Below are 16,737 nucleotides of genomic sequence, written 5' to 3'. Positions count from 1 at the left end.
TATCTCCATGTGTTTGGTTTGTTTGTTTTAATCTGGCTTTTCAAGTGCAAGTCACGCAGCGTTTGAGATCTGAATACAATTCCCTGCGGTCAGCTTTTTTGTTGTTGTTGTTACAAGATGTGATAGTGTACTCTCAGTTCTCCAGGGCAGGGAGGGGAGAGCTCTAATAGAGCTCTCTTGGAAGAGGTCTCCCAAGGAGTTAAACAGCCCTAAAGGAGGTAAGACTTCTTCCTTTGTTACCAGGGACCCGTAAGTAGGCCTGGAAAAGCTACTGAGAAGCGCTCTGCTTTGACAGGCAGCTCCCATCTCTACCAACACTCACTCCATGCTCAGTGCAGCCTCTCTTCTTCTGTCTCTGTGACGTCTTAGCTTCTGCCACACACCAGACAGGGCAATTTTGTCTTTCTTCCCTCCTCATTGGTTAATACTAAATCCAAGATAGCAACAGAGTCAAACTGATCCTGAGAATGTTTTAAGCAGGTGTCTAAACTCTATGAGGATTCATGTAGTGTAAAGAGCACCTTGGAAAATAAGTAAGCCCCAGTCTCTTTTGTCTCCTTTTTATTTTCATACAAAAAAAAGTTTGACATAGTTACATCAATGAGAAAAAGCTGCGGGCTGCACTCTTGCAACAACAACCATATAAGGATTTAAAATACATTGTTTTATTGTTTGCAATAGCAATGTTAGTTTGCCTTTCTTTCTTAAATATCACCAACACCAAATTGCTGAGCTTGAAATTCCTGAAAGTCCTCTGGGATTGTGTCTGAAAACAGGAAAACATGCAAAAGTTTAGTCTCTTCTAACAAAACCAAGGCACACTTAAGAAGTTAATGAATTATCCAACTTTAAGAAAAAAAAAGGTAACTTAAATGTCTTTTGCCTACATATTAAGAGTGAACTGGAAATATTTTAGCCCCCCTGCTGCTAAAAAGCATCGAGAGGCTAGCAAGACAGTGACTGCTACAATGAAAGCCTATAATGGAGTACTTACTTACCCATTTACAAATCACATTTCCTCCTGAAAACTTCACAGCTTACATTTATTTGTATTAATGAACACTGAACACAAAGGAGGAAAAAGTTTGTCTCGCTCTGTACCCCAGATCTGTACTGCCAGCTTCTCTATTTCTCATGTATCCTAATTCAGCTTCCTCTGTGACAGTTTTTCATGCTGCAGGAGAGGACAGAAACACTAACCTGGGACCATAGCAGCTGTTAGAAAACAAATGCAAAATTGGTAAAGGGAGCTGGAGATGAGTCCATGTCACAAGAATAACTGCCATTCTGTTTTAACATTGAGTTTACAGCATCCCTTTGCCAGCTCCCAGGATGCGTTACCTGCACAGATTCACAACAATGAAACTGAACTAGCTGACCTCAGCTTCGATTTGATTATTTTCAGTCACCCTAGACTAAGAAAGGAAATAACTATATAACCACGTACGGTATAGAAAGCACGTGGCAAGGCCTCTGCTGTCTTTGACTGTTGTTTTGGTCACTTTTTTTTTTTTTTTTTTTTTTTGAGGCTTGAAAAGTCTTCTTCTCAAGCTTTTTCTGCAAATGGAGAAGCTAGCCTAAAAATGAAAGAAGGGATGCCTAGGAACTCCAGAGACTGCCCCAAATGGGTTCTGTTGAATCACTGCAACACTGGCAGCAAAGCCAGTGCCTGCTCACCGCCAGGAAAGTCTGAGACTGTGGTGGCAGCTTTGAAACATGCTCTCTGGGAAACAGTGTACTGTTCGGGACTCGCAACAAGTAATTTTTACTTGTAAGCACCATTTTCTTTTTTAGAAGTTCCCTTGTTTAACCATCACTCACATGTGTCAGCCTGTGAATACCAAGTGCCCGAGAACAAAGGTCCTTCACTGGAAGACGCTGCAGAGCCAGGGCCCATCCCTGCAGCGTCCGTGTCCACTGCAGAGTTGGGCTGGGCTTTCTGGATCCACAGAAAGCAAACAGGAAACAATTCCAACTTGGCCCGCAACTTATTTTCCTATGGCTGCCTCGGGCAGGCAGGGGTTGATGTGGGAGGAGAGAGAAGACCCTCCACCCCCTGTTCTATCTAGCTGAACTGCTGCTGGGGCAGAAACAGCTGGATGTGATCAGACTGTGCGAGTTGTCGAGGTTTAATATATTTTATATAGTGGGAGATCAGGGCTAAGCTGCAAGGCTCTTATCCCAACTGGAGAGAGCCAGTGTGCTTCCACAGAGTCTGAGGAGGATTTCTCCCTGTGAAAAGGGCATCTTACCATCTTGTCCTCCTACAGGCAAGAGCAAGTACACAAGTGATGCTGCCTCCTGGTGACTGATCCCCCTGGATCTCCAGATTTTGTTTCACCTTGTACTCAGCACTCAGGGCAATCCTATATGCATAATGTCCTCAGTAAATTGTGCGTATACAACTCCCACAACAGCACTAGCTTTCGGTTGGTTGCTTTTAAATAACGTTTCTAATTCTCTGATGACAGCTATACTACTTAGTTGGCACAATCTCTGTAGCAGAGTGACTGCTCTGGGAGGAGCAGCTCTGAGGCGTTAGTTCCCGTCTGGCTGGGTTGCAGTGCGTTGCTGGTGTCAGGGGAGGTGTTTCACAGCTGTGAATAACTTGAAAATGAAAAGCAAAGGCAAGGGTGCGAGATGGCTTAATCCAACAACTACAATACCGATTCCCAACTGTCACTTGCTAGTCGCTAGCTAAAACGCCATAAGAGAAACATTACCATTGCAGCGATATTTCAGGTTTGACCAAATGATGTTTTCCTGAGAGAAGCAGAAAACTCCAAGCCGTCCACCACGCATAGTGGTGTCTATAGTTACACCAGAGTCTGCCACTAGGTCAGAGCCTTCATAAAATCTTGCCCTTAAAAAAGCAAACAAAACAGCTGTTAAGTCTTTTCTGAGGCTGTAATATTTGAGTATTTGTTTCATTATCTGTTTTTGATTACAGCCTTGGACATGCTGTCCTCCCCACACCTAGCACAGGGGCAAAAAAGCACTTCAGTTAGCTCCTTTGCAGGTTGGGAATTGGAGCGATGCTGTGCTCTAGCAGGAGCTGGGGAGAGAGTTTTTTTTTTTTTTTTTTAAAAAAAAAAAGCATCCCCCAAGAGCCTTGGACTGTTTTTTCCTGTCCTCAGTCAGGCTGAGGGGTTTAATTCCTGGCATTTCCCACAGCTGATAATTATGGGGGGAAGAGAGAATCAGATTAGATCAGCTGAAGACGACCAGATGGATTCTGTCTCACACAGTTTGTATATTTAAAAAAAAAAGTTTAGCTTCGAAGTTTCAAACAAACCGTTTGGAGTCTTAAAGCTGCTTCCTTGACTGTGAGATTTTTTTTAAAATGTAAGATTAATTATAGGAAAAGTTTTGATGATCTAGCATCGTGTTAGAAGAATTGTCAGAAAATTCTCAAATAACTCTGGAAGTAGTTGCACGCTGCCAGATTCCCAACGCTTGCCCTGTACTGAGAGCCCAAGCGGGACCATGCTGGAGCCAGCTGAGCTATCACAGTATTGGCTGCATCGTGTCCTTGGCCCCCGAGGTAGTCGTAAAGGATGTACAGGAGGAAGAGCCTGAAGGGCCCTGTTTTAGATGAGAGCGCCACTGTATTAGGAGCTGGTCTGACATGCAAGAAAACAGTGGTTGGTGAAAATAAGGAAAGCTCCTATGTCTCCTCATAAAATAGGAAAAAAAAATTCCTGTTATGTTCAAGTTTACTTCCTGATTTGCTGAGGCAGGTCAGAAGTATCTGCACAATGAATGACGCTTGTTGTCTTTCAAATTTCCGTGGGAAAGGTTGGCTCAAGTGTCTTTTACCTGGGCTTCCTTGAAGCATCAGAAGAGCTTTGCTAGACATGTTATGCTCTGCAACAACTAGCGTAAGCAGACTGCAGTTGAGATGCAGGCAGCGACCCATTTTGGGCCTGACTGCCTTTCGTTTGAAGGCTTTTGTAACGCTGACTGCCACCTTCTGCAGTTTGGGGGGATGTTAGTTAGGACAACTAGAGAGCCTGTGGCCACACACAGCTGTTTGCTTATGAAGCAGCTTCACAAGCAGCTTGATTTAAAGAAAAGTTGCCACCCCAAGTCCATTCATTACTGCCCAGTGGCTGGGATGGAAAAACTGACGGTACAAGCATGCTTAATCTATTTTAGCATAAAGTCAAACGCGCTTACTCTAATCCCCCCCAGAAGATGATCTAAGTTGCTTTGCAACAAAAAAGTGGAATTATTATACCACCACGTTACTGTATCTCAACTGCAGGGTGGTGATTTCATGAAGATCAACTCTGTTCTCCTTGTGTTTCTGTTCTTAGCTTTCTCTGAAATATTATAAGGTTGCAAAACCTGGGCTGATGATGCCAGTGCAATTTATTTTTTTGCATTTTACAGTGGTCAGTAGTAGCTTGAAAAAACAAGTTATTAAAGCCAGAAAAGGGAAGTTCAGCTATTAGCACAGGGCACAGTTACAATACCCAGATAAACAGGCTTAGCTTGGAATTGTCTGACCTAGGAAGAGAACTGCAGGTGAAATTTCACAAGTCTAAACTGTAATAATGCTTCATCACTGCAAAGCCCTGACATATTGTAAATTCTGATTATTATCTAAATTAGGTGTTGAGAAACAATAGTTCAGTTAGAAGTGTATATATACACTCACCTTCTCTATCCTTTGCTCTCTTACCTGATATATCCTATTTGGGGTCTGTGCTGCAAAAACCAGCGGTAGGAGACTTTATCTTTCCATCCGACGTTTCTGGGGTCCTTCCACAACAGCCTGACCTGATCGTTGGTGTCCCCCGTGTGCCAGAGGGAATTGCGGAGATGCTCTCCAGGGCCTGTCTTTGATTTCACAGCCTGCAGAAATAAAATTGTTTTCCACTACTGACCTCAGGGAAGCGTCACCTTCAGGAGCTCCAAGTCTTTTTGTGGCAGGGAGCAGGTCTGCAGAAGCACCTTCCTTCCTGTTTCCAAACCCATAACGTCTTTCATAACTGCAGCCACTGCTTGCATGGAAAAGCAACGGAATTTATTTCTTCTCTGAATACCTGGGACCAAGGAGAAACAGGCTGCTTGGCCAAGCCACAGGTGGGAGCAGAGGTTTCCCACCAACAAGACTAGCTTTGACAACAGTACACCATTGCTCATAAAGAGGTTAAATTAAATCTCTGAATGTGTTTGTTTCTGTGTTTCTAAAGGTCTGTTTAAGTTCTAATTTGACCAATTACAGCCAGCCCATCATCAGAGTAGAGACTAAATGCTCCAGCTGGAGATGAAGTTTCTTAGAAAACTGTGCAACCAATGGGGCTGCACTGCCGCTTTGACACCCAGGGTGCGGGGAGAGAACGGCCGAGTGGGCCGGAGGTGCAGCAGGGCCAACACACGGCATGATGGGGTGGCCCACGGCAGAGCCAGCCGGCGAGGCAGCGCGGCCGATGCGCAGTGTGACAGCGTAGCCACACTGCGGCGAGCACTTTGTTCCCAGCTAGGAGCTGGGGCCAGTACCTTTAGCTGGATGCCGGGCTCGGCCACAGCTCTGAAGGGTGTCGCTTGCCAGTACGTCTGTTCAGTCTGTTTCCACATCACCACGTAAAAGCTAGAGCTGTCTTGATAACCAAAAATAAAGCCAGCATAGTCGTCATCTGTCACCGTGTTCACATGAAAAGTGCCTTCAAAGTCAACGCCATTAAAAGCTGTGTAACCTGAGGATACGTGCAGGTTAAAATCAAGTCAGCAGAAATGAGGTCATGTGCTAAAAACCTGAATCACAGAAGAGGATACATACCAACAGCAAGGCCAGGATCACTGTTCATAGTCTGCACAATTTCCATGCCCTGTAAGAGTAAATGCAGGGTGGTTAACGAGCCCGTGTGTGTGAAGAGCTGGGTTGGCTTTGCCTAGCAGTCTCTTCTGGCCTCCCCCTAGCACCCCCATCATCCCTCTCCTCCTTTTGTTCACAACATGTCTATAAGCCTTGTAGCTCTGAATTTAAATGAGAGCTATAATCAAATCCTAATGCTTCAGCTGCTTGCCTGCACAGAGTTTGGAAGAATTTTTCTTTTCCCATTGCAGAGCTGGCCAGATGCATTCTGATACTTTTCCCTCCCTCTCCCAATTCTTCTTCCGAAATCACAGAAACTAGCCAGAATTGGAGATGGAACTGAAAAGAACGAGGAAAGAGGTTGTAAGAGGTTGAGTTTTGGGGGGTTTCGGGGTTTTTTTGTTTTTGTTGTTTTTTTAAGTCCTAACTCATACAATTTTATTCGCAGACTTACGGATTAAATTGACTGCGAAGCACTGGGTTAAGGCAGGCATACACAGCTCAGCTGGCTTGGCTGAGACTTTGGCAATGGGAGTGAATTGCCCATTCCTTATGGCTCAGAATAGATTAGTCTCCTGAAAACTAAAACGTGCTCGTGTAAAGAACAGTTACTGGTCTCCAACTAGGAGCAGATGCTCTGCTACACAACAGGTCCGACTTTCACATTTTAGGAAAGACTCGTGAGACTGCCCTTGCTGCAAAGTGATTTCAATAAGGTGACATGAAGGTCGCAGGTTTGCCTTCTAAGCAGCAGTGAAATCCACCCAGAATGAGTCTCCCTGCCTGTAATTATTTTAGATCACTAGTGTTGCAGCATCAAGCTGTCAGGCACTAAGAAAAAGTTCCTTCGTTATAACTCCTATAAAATAGTCAGCTGATTGAGAGTTTTCCACTTTTCACTTGTTTACTAGAGGTCCAGCAACATTACAGACACAGCCTTAATGTGGTTTTCAAATGACTTTTCTCAGATAAGTAAGAGGGTCCAGAGGCATTTTTACCTGGTTCAGAACCACCCAGTTGGGATCAATCTGCGCATCGCCCTCTGGGTCCAGCACCACTGTCTGATAGGCCCTAAAATCTGTCAAGGTGATCTCTGCATTCTCAGGGCATACATCGATCCGATCAATTACTGTGTCCTGGTCAAAATCAGACTCGCAGACATCCCCGACTCCATCGCCTGAATGCATCAGAGAAGTGAAAGCAGATTTGTAGACCAGCCAGAAGCCACATCAAGCTTAGCCACCGGACAGGGGCATCCAGGGAGCAGGCGAGTCTCAGCCCCCACTGCCTGCAGCGCCCAGGGAGGGGACCCCAAGGAGCTCTGCCTCGGACAAAAGCACCCCTGCGCGCTGAGATCCTTCCCGGGACAGGTGCATGAGGGAGCGCACCACGCACACAGTGTCTGCACCAGGACCCAGCACGCATGTAATACCTGGGGAAGGACGTGGGGTGTAAGCACCAAAACGGCCCCCGAAGACCCAGCTTACCATTATCATCTTCCTGCCCTGGGTTGGGGACCAGTCTGCAGTTGTCTGGGCCTGGGGGCAAGAGGTCAGGAATGCCATCGTTGTCGTCATCATCATCACATTCGTCACCTAACCCATCCTTATCTGTGTCCAGCTGGGAGCTGTTAATGACGGTGGGGCAGTTGTCTGTGCTGTCCTGGTGCCCATCGCCATCGCTGTGAGCACAGACACAAAGAAAACCACACGCCAGCATCAGGACCTGCTTCTGGATGAGGGAGCGTACAGGTACCTGAGCTGGAAACGCAGCAGGGGCAACCCAGCAGCCTGTCACTGGCCTAGGCTATGACGACTAGGCCTGGAGTGATAAAATTACTGAGATAAGGAAAAGAAAAGGAAGCCTCACGTGGGGTGAGACAAGAACCCACAGCCCAAGATCCCCAAAAACATCCATTCCTAAAGGGTGTGCAACGCACACCCAAAAAGCAGTGCAGTGTCACCCATCAACAGGCCACCTGGAAGCTCAGGAGAGTGCAACAGCCGGTGTCCCTAATCCTCCATGTTGTGCACAAGTGTCATGGTGCTCACAAACACGTGAGTGAATGTATGGGGAAATCCACATGAGCAACCAAAATTGGGTCGTCTTTAAAATAAGCGCCACTTTCACCCTCCTGCATACCGAATTTTGTTATGTTACTTTCCCAGAGGGCAGCCGTGCAGCCCTTGGCAGCCCGCTTGCGCTGTGATCCAGGAGCAGAGATACGGAGGAGAGCGTCTGTGGCTTCCCCACAACCCCACGCGCTGCGTCAGCTGGTTACAGCAGAGTCACAGGGAACAGGGACACTGGCTGTAGAAAAGGGTTGGGAAGGGCGGCTGCATTGTTTCTCCATCCCATGGTTAAGTGAGTGTGTGTGGGGAAGAAAAGGGCTTTTAACTTGTTTTAACTTGTAAAAGGGCTTTTTACTTGTTGGTGTCACCAGTGTGGTTTTGTTTAAAAACAAAACCTAAGAGCCATGGTACTACTGTTGTATGTCTTGGATTCTGGGTGCACCAGCCTTACCGGGTTTGATTCCCCAGCAGAAGTGCAGGGGCACTTCTCTGCTTCAGACCTGGGCTGAGAGATCAGGCCAAGAGCTACAGCTAAAGCCTGAAGTCAGGTGTGCTTCGCACATACACCGCAAATAAAATGGTTTTAGCCGAGAGCAGGCCCCCAGGAGCTTTTTGTCCAGCACAGGCAGAGCAAAAGCGATATGCAGCCAAGTTAAGGTGATGCTGAAGGTCATAGCTACGGATATGACAGCCTGCCCTCCCTGCTTCAGAAAGGTGCTTTAATTGTAGTTCAGCGCAGCTAATGCCCGCAAGTTCCTGAGGTAAAACGCAGTGAGGACTAGGCACATTCATCTGTTGCAAGGCTCACCTCAGGGAGGACTACAGTGTTTCTACCAGGGGAGGCTTCACGCACCTTAGTTAGCTTTAAGGGGAAAAGAAAACATCCTTTTTTAAAGGGGAAGAAACAAGGCCATGTCCACTCAACAGTAAAACAGTTGCCAAACACTGGGGCGGTGGCAGGCACAGAGCAAGGGCTGGGGGATGCGGGCTGCCCGGCACTCATCGTCTCAGACCGCAGCACCACCCACGGCCCCGCGCCTGAAACCCTGTAAACGTCTGCAGCTGCTGAAACTCTGCACCAGCACAGGATTTATCACTTCCCTTTCCTCTGCTTTGAGTGAGGAGCACAGGGGAGGACCTGCCACCGCCAAAGCCGGTTGTGTGGGAGCTGCTTCCAGCCGGGCATTAGTCAGCTTGTCATGGGATGTGCTCCTCCGCACGCTCAGGGCATGCAAAAGCCGAAGGGGAGCCTGCCGCTCTTGCTGTGCTAAAGCAAAGGGATGTGTTTTTGAGTGTGTTATACTTGATAATAAAATTCTGTTTCTGAAACAGAAGGATCTTATGGGAAAACACATAGCCCTTAACTGTGAAATGTCCGGGGGGGGGGGGAAGGCGTTACCTTACTAAGAAGCTCTGAGCAGCGCTCCCCAGTTTTACAGCCAGAGAACTGCCATGACTGTCATTTCCACAGAAACTCACAGGAAGTTTGTGTGAACGTGGGGATACAGGTGAAAAGCTCTACTACTATGCTGCTACAGGGAAGTGACCCAACAAGGCTTATAAATGATAACGTTATCTTTGAAATAACAAAACTATCAATCAGGAGATATTGAAATTATATCCAGCCTAGTCTGAGGGACTACAGCTGTGCAGGATTCAGTAGCGTACTCAGTCCAAGACTAGCTTCTCCCACTTCCCTGCTGCTATTACGGGCTCTGACACGGCATACCTGTCCTGATTGGTGTCGCAGGAATCTCCAATCAGGTCATTGTCAACATCTGACTGCAAAAGAAAACAGCAAAAGTTCCAGTATCAGCTGCTGAGACATCTGTTAAAACAGCAGTACTAAAACAAAACATGATCAATTCAAATACAGTTAAAATAGAGCCCCGAAGAACATCTGGTTTTGGAAACGTATCCTCTTGTCTGCATCATCCACCTAAACAAAAAGTCACTTTTAATAAAAAACAGACTAGGAATAAACAGGGTTAAACCAGACCAGAGTGGTTCAAGCAAGGCGAGAGAACAAGCGTTGCCTCCACTACTGGAAATAAGTATCTCTCATTTCTAACCAAGGTTCGTTTCTGGAGGAGCTTTAAAAATCTACTGTGTTTCTGTAAGTAAGCTTCCCGCATTTTTTGTTAGTTACAAAGGGCTTAACCAGAATTTTAAATGTATCAAAACTCTCCCTGATGTCTCACCTAGGAGCAGAAGTTTTGCTAAATAAGAACATCAAGATTTGGTCCTTATGAAAGGAATACCAGTGCAACTAAACCATGCCATTGTGTGGAGCCTGGCACTGGACCCTGTGGGACTGGAACAGCCCCCCTTTTAGAGCATGACGGCAGAAGACACTGATGGGGGAGAGGGGCTAACAGCTCAGTGTACGAGCATGCACCTGGCGGCTCCCCTTTCCGATGTCAGGAGCTTTCAAAACTCCATAAAACTTTCCTACATACCCACTGTCAAAAGTGAAGCACTGCGGCTGCACTGGCTGCCTCACCCTCTTGCATCTTTTTGAATCTCAACAATCCCTCTCACTAAATGAGGGTATTTTTCCTTCCGCCTGCTAACCTGGTTTGGGTTGCTGATGGTAGGGCAGCTGTCACAGGCATCGCCGACACCATCGTTATCCTTGTCCTCCTGGTCTGGGTTGGGGATCCTCTGACAATTATCCAAAAGATTCTTAATACCTAGAAAAAAGTGGATCGGATGTTAGTTAAAAAACAATTTCCTATATTCGTCATTGGATGACATAAGCAAAGAACAGTAAAAACGCTGTTCCTTTTCTGCAACTGCTTAATCCTACAATGAAACTATAAACCTGTTCAACAAGTCTTTCTCATCTATTCATTAATAGAAGTTAGAAACATCTTACTGAAGAACAGTTGTCCTGCTCAGCCCAACAGCATACACCTCATTAGTTATACACGCTTCATTCTAGCCTGTTCCCTGTGTCACAGTTTACAGGATAGGACATTTCACCTTCAATATTACATCTGAAGGGTTGTGATTTTATGACTTCTTTCAAGTCTCCTCCAGCAATGGAAATAACATGCTATGCAGCTCTTGGGCATCTGGGACAGGCAGCAGCTGGGACACTCAAACACTCTGGGACATGTTTGAGCCTTTAAGGAATTACTGAATGACCAATGCCCTTAACTTATATCTGAAACACAGCTCAGTGTATCTGTTATAAAGTATATAGCACTTCAGCTGGAGGCTAAAAGACATATAATAATCTAACTATGACGACTCCAACCGGAAGTCTCATGCAGAAAGGGAATGTGTTACATGACACTTAGCAGCTGGTGAAAGTTTCCTAACGCACAGCACGGTCTGGGCAAGTTTCACAAACATCACAGAAGCCGTAAGTGAAGAACTACCAACCGTCTCCATCCATGTCATCATCACAAGCATCTCCTTTCCCATCACCATCAGTGTCCCGCTGATCATTATTTAGGACATTGCGGCAATTGTCACAGGCATCTCCAAAGATATCTTGGTCACTATTTCTCTGGTTAACATTGGGAGCCAAGACACAGTTATCCTGCAAGAGACACAGACCCAAACCAGGTATAAGCTGGACTGTGAATCCTTCGTTTCTACTTTAGTGGATTTATATAAGCCTTTTTTTAAATTTCTATTTTCAGGAAAAAGCAGCAGCAGTTTCCAAGTAGTTTAGCATTTGGTGTACTCTACAGCAGATATCAGTGGTTCCCTCGAGTACCTGTTTTCAGCCACACCATGAGAATACTAAATGTAAACAACCAATATCAAAAGGCTTTATTTATAACTTTGTTTTCTGCTTCTCATTTCACATAGGTCTAAGTAAGTAACCCGTTCTGAAGCCCTGGCTCCTTTACGTGGTCTGTCTCAAGGGCAGCAGTTTAGGGGCCCTGGCAGGTCCTCGAGGTGCTCTTGATGAAAGGCGGTTGCCCCCTCCTGGTAGAAACTTGAACCAAAGCTGAAACACTTGGGAAATTATATTTTTTGATGCAAAAAGGCTCCAGTCCTATTCTTTTGTCATCTAAGATGCTGTTGACTCTCTAGGTCCATCAGGAGGCACATAGGGAGAAGTATTTCAAAATGGTGTAAACACCTCTCCCCCCATCCAGCACACCCATGTCCTCATACTGCCACGCACATGCGACAAGAGGCAGAACAGAGCTTAGCAACAACTTACAAGTTACCTGATTGCAAAGAGGTGCTGAAGTGGCAGACAGAGTCACAGCTGAAGGGGGATTTAACATCTTTTGTTATACAACTTTAATACAGCCAATTGCTCCAAGCTGCCAGAATTTTTGTCTCTGCAGCAAAATACCTCAAAACAGACCTTCTGCGACTGTCAGGCTGCCCTAGCTTCACATGGGCATTTGTACTCTGAATAGAGCATCCTTCTTCTCTTCCTTGGAAGTGCATTACGCAATACCACACAATATCTTGGTGTGGAATAACAGTGAGGAGTGAAAGCAAAAGAGCTTTTACAGACTGAATTTATGCTCCAGTATATTTTGCAGTGGTATCCTCACGTGGAAAGCTCTTTCTCTTTGAGAATCTGAGTCAAAGCTTTTGAAGTTATTGGCAAGGCACCCACTAATTTCTGTGGGCTTTGCATCCCTCACACAGCGTGCTGTCAGGTCACTCTGATCTTTAAACAGAAAGACACTAACTTAAGTAATGTTCTTAAAAGGCCAAGTTATGGGAGAGCGCAAAAGCAGAACACAGGACTATGTTCTGCAGAACCTGGGCGTTCTACAGAAAAGCTGTCACTAAGAAAATAAAATCCATTGCTAAAATATAAGTAATGGAGCATTCGTAGGTGGGATTTAAGGTTGGTGAGGCAGACTTTCTTTTTTTTTTTTTTTTTTTTTTTTTTGGTCTTATACTATTTGGCCTTACATAAAAGACAGGATTCAGAGATGTACTGACAGTAACGGATAGGGGATAATCATTGGCAAATGGCAGTGGACCAGATTTTGAAGTCATTACTTAGTGCAATAACATGACATCCTTCTGTTTACACAGACCTCCAGCCCCCGAGATGAACACACAGATCTACACAGCACCTGCTCATTGGGAATGCCATCTCCATCTGCATCTTCGTCACAGGCATCTCCAATCCCATCACCATCAGCATCTTCTTGTCCAGAGTTTGGGACAAATCTGCAATTGTCCTAGATCAAACAAACAAGAGCAACAAGTCTGTATTCTTCGGGTTAACTGAATGCTATCACAGTTTGAATGACTTTTTCCATTACTGTTTTCATTAAATAATTTATCGAATGAAATACAATTTATCCAGAAGAACTGAATACCTTGAAAAAAATATGAATACGTCTAGTCACGTTTCTTCCATTCTTCTTCCCTCCTTCATGCTCTGTGTTATTATGGGATTAAGAAAGAACTTCTTACCTTTCTGCAGCTTTCAGCCGAGCATGAGAGTTCTTCATTAGGGTAGCCATCAATGTCGACATCTTTTCCACAGATATAACCATCACCAGCCCAGCCGATGCCACACTAGCAATAAAACGCCACGCTAGTATTACCAAAAGGTTAATGAGCCACTTCAGCAATACTCAACAGGGAAACTCCGTATCAGTCTTGAAAAGGGGTAATATGCAAAGGGCATCATCAGATGTTGAAGTACAGTGAAGTACGCCTCAGTATCTCTCAGTGTGGAAAAAAACCCACCTTAATTTCAAGATCTCTGTATCTAGGCCCAGCTAAAAAAAAACCTAAGGCCTGATTTTAAATGGACTGTGTGCCTAACAGTTTCAGTGAGACCTATAGATTTCTTTTAGACCCTTGTCAGAAGGCAATTTTGGCTCCCCACATGTCAGTGGAGAAAAGAGGGAACCTAGGCAGATGCACCTAGCATTTCAGCAAGGTGCCCAGGGTTGGGTGGGATGACTGTGCACTGGTATTGCAAAAATACATCCACAACTTGGGGAAGCTTTAAGAGAAAACTGTGTTGACAGCTACTGAGTTTGCATCAGCAAAGCAAGCGCATCTGCAAGTTTCTGCTAGCAAATTAAATCGCTGTTGTTTCACTTGAATGCCTAATTTGTATTGTGCTGCTGTAATTGAACACAGGCATGGAACGAAATGTCAAACCCAGGCCTCCCCTTAATATAAGGGCTTGCCTAACATGAGTATCTAGACACGTTCCCGTTACAGCATGAACTTAAAATATCCTAATTTCTTATTCTTTGAAATAGATGCACTTAAAAATGAGACGAAAGCAAGTGCCAGCAAAAGCACATACTGTAGCCAGATTTAGGATGCAGGATTAGTCTCTTGTTTCCCCTTGCTAGCTGGAAAAACTAAGGAATATACTTCAGTCAGACTTAGAATGAAAGTTCATTTGCCCCCTTGTGCTCATCTGCTCCTAGGGCAGGAAAGCACAGTACAGCCTACCTGCGCCAAGAATCTTTGGTCTCACTTGGGGAGGAGGAGAAAAAAAAGAAAGCATTTATATAATTAGGCAAACACGAGCACTGTGGGTATGCACACTGCATCCCTAATCACAGCTAGGCAGCTGAATGCGCTCTCTGCAGCAGCGCATCAGGAAAGGAATTTGCTCATGTGATGTTCTCCATGCAGCGACACTTGAGAGTCCTTTCTGAGGAAACTATAGAAGGGGCTAAAAAGGCCCTTCCCAGAAAATCTAGTTACACAGACACTAGCAGCCCACACAGTAAATATGGCATATGAGTATGGCTGCATTTAGACATACTGCAAGAAGAAAAAAAAATTGCAACACAGACTTGGCTCAGTTATTTTTGTAGCTGGGTTGGACCATTCTGCCATCATTTGGTTAGAAAACACAACTGTACTGATAAAACGGCCACAAAGACTTGCTCAGTTCCAGCCTTATAAAGGTTGGTTCTCACTGTAAACGCATGCATGCATGAATTTATTAACTTACAATACAAGTCACCTCGCCTCGCCTCTCCTCAATACACCGGGCATGGACACTGCATGGATTGAGGGCTCGACTTCTGCAGCTCCTCACAGCCTGGCATCCCCTGGCTTGGTCTCCTGTATATCCTGATTTGCATTGCCCGCAGTGGTAAGACCCCTGCAAGAATAAAAAAATTACTCGTCAGTGTTTTAACTGGACTTTTTTAAAGCAAACATGTGAATAAGATTCATGTTACACTGCTTACACTGTACAATCACAATTTTTCATCCACTGAGGCCTCTTGCACTGTGAGCAGACTTTTCTTTCTGCATAATATTCACGTTTGGCTCCCACAGCACACCCTGCAAAACATGCTCAGCTCATGCCTGTTGATACCAGGTGCCAAAACTTTGTGTAAACTCATCAGCAGCACCTGTTTAATCAGATTAGTTTAGCCAAACAAGCAAACCTGTGTGGGTGCTCTTGTTTCAGTGTAAAGCAGATTCCACCAGCGTATCTTAACTCAGCTGGGGACTGAGTGAAAGAGTGGAAGTGAGACAAAAAGGTTCACCATCCTTGCCCTGTTTATTTTTATCTTAAATATTTTTAAGCCAATTTGAGCTAAATCTTGTATTTTGGAAAGGAATTCAGGAGTTAAGAAATGGCTATCCTCATTAAAACGGCAGCACGAATGCTTGATGCAGCCTTTTGCATTGGTTTACCTAGAAACATACATATACCTTCATGAACTGCATTTGTCCACCTCTCATGCAAGAAAGCCCCAAGAAGCTAAACCAAGGAATCCCAGTTTATGCTGGGACAATCACTATATGCAATAGGAGCAGACAAAGGCTGATAAGGATGGGTCTTATTTAGGTATTTAATGTGTTTTTTGTCTCTGCCTCATATATCTGTAGATTTGTAGTCTATGACATAATAGATAGTTAATTGAAAAAAATCTTTTTTTCTTACAGCGTATGATTATTTTGATATGTCAAAGAACAGAAACAGGCAGATCTCCAACAAACTTGTGCATCACCCTTTGTGAAACAGAGGTGCTTCAGACCACTTTGCTCATCCCATACAAAGCCTGTTGAACAGTCAGAACCATCCCAGTCCACCATGCCAGAGACACTTACTACCCAACTGTGCATTATTTTTGTCCTGCCTTCCTGGCTTTGTTCCAAATTTAAACTCTGTGCTATCTGTATACTTTCAGTCTGGAAGTGAAGATATACAGGTGACAGAAGAACAATAATCACTGCACCATCCCAATCGTCTGGCCTATATAAAACATAACCGTCTGTGCACTTTCTCCTAATTGAAGCCAGGCTAAAATCTTCCGGAGCGTGTCAAGTTTGCTCAATATATTCTCTTCTGTGCATTAAAATAGCCTTTAAGGCAGCACTTCCTGACTCAACAGTTTGTAAAGGAAGACAAGAGAAAAAAAAAAAAAAAAAAAAATCACGCTGCTCTGTTTTGACAGCTAGCGGGCTTCCCGTTTCCCTGCTAAAACAGGGACTACCAGCCTTCAGAAGAGGGCTAGTCTTGCAATAGGTACAATGTGTGATAAAAGTGTTCCAGATACCAAAAAAAGAGAAACACAGTGAGCAGTGAAAGCAGTCCTAGCAAGACGAGGCCGTGCGCAAGGAAAGCACACCACTTGGAACGTCGCTGCTGGCCTCCATGATATCCAGCTGCAGAAAGAACCATCTTTACACCTGTAGGTTATTTTTCATCCCTTCTCTTGTTATGAACAGAGCCTGCGTTATGCAACCAGCAGGCTACTGTAGCAGAACGGTATTTGACAGTGGGATAAGTTAAGTGAAAGGTTGAAATTGCTTCATAGCATTAACATAGTTGTACTCCCCTTCTGTAGGACCGTAACATCTTCCAAACCATTTTTAGTTCTGCAGGGCTTGCTTTCCTGGATT

At 44.8% G+C, this 16,737-nt stretch overlaps 1 protein-coding gene across 1 annotated transcript in view; it reads right to left on the bottom strand.

The window, feature by feature from the left end:
• Positions 1 to 535: 535 nt before the first annotated feature.
• LOC104152961 (thrombospondin-4) overlaps positions 536 to 16,737 on the bottom strand; it is a 37,783-nt gene continuing 21,581 nt past the window's right edge. The window contains exons 10-22 of the mRNA XM_068924391.1: positions 14,828 to 14,980; positions 13,312 to 13,416; positions 12,966 to 13,073; positions 11,287 to 11,446; positions 10,471 to 10,589; positions 9,626 to 9,678; positions 7,312 to 7,505; positions 6,823 to 7,001; positions 5,789 to 5,837; positions 5,509 to 5,705; positions 4,688 to 4,860; positions 2,724 to 2,863; positions 536 to 766 (exon numbers count right to left, since the gene is read on the bottom strand). Coding sequence (XP_068780492.1) covers positions 705 to 766; positions 2,724 to 2,863; positions 4,688 to 4,860; positions 5,509 to 5,705; positions 5,789 to 5,837; positions 6,823 to 7,001; positions 7,312 to 7,505; positions 9,626 to 9,678; positions 10,471 to 10,589; positions 11,287 to 11,446; positions 12,966 to 13,073; positions 13,312 to 13,416; positions 14,828 to 14,980 — 1,692 coding nt within the window. The 3' untranslated portion in view covers positions 536 to 704. The remainder of the gene's footprint in view (positions 767 to 2,723; positions 2,864 to 4,687; positions 4,861 to 5,508; positions 5,706 to 5,788; positions 5,838 to 6,822; positions 7,002 to 7,311; positions 7,506 to 9,625; positions 9,679 to 10,470; positions 10,590 to 11,286; positions 11,447 to 12,965; positions 13,074 to 13,311; positions 13,417 to 14,827; positions 14,981 to 16,737) is intronic.

Source organism: Struthio camelus, chromosome W, assembly GCF_040807025.1.
Source record: "Struthio camelus isolate bStrCam1 chromosome W, bStrCam1.hap1, whole genome shotgun sequence".
Taxonomy (NCBI): Eukaryota; Metazoa; Chordata; class Aves; order Struthioniformes; family Struthionidae; genus Struthio; species Struthio camelus.
Note: the sequence above shows the minus strand (reverse complement) of the source record. Positions and strands in the feature narration are given on the sequence as shown.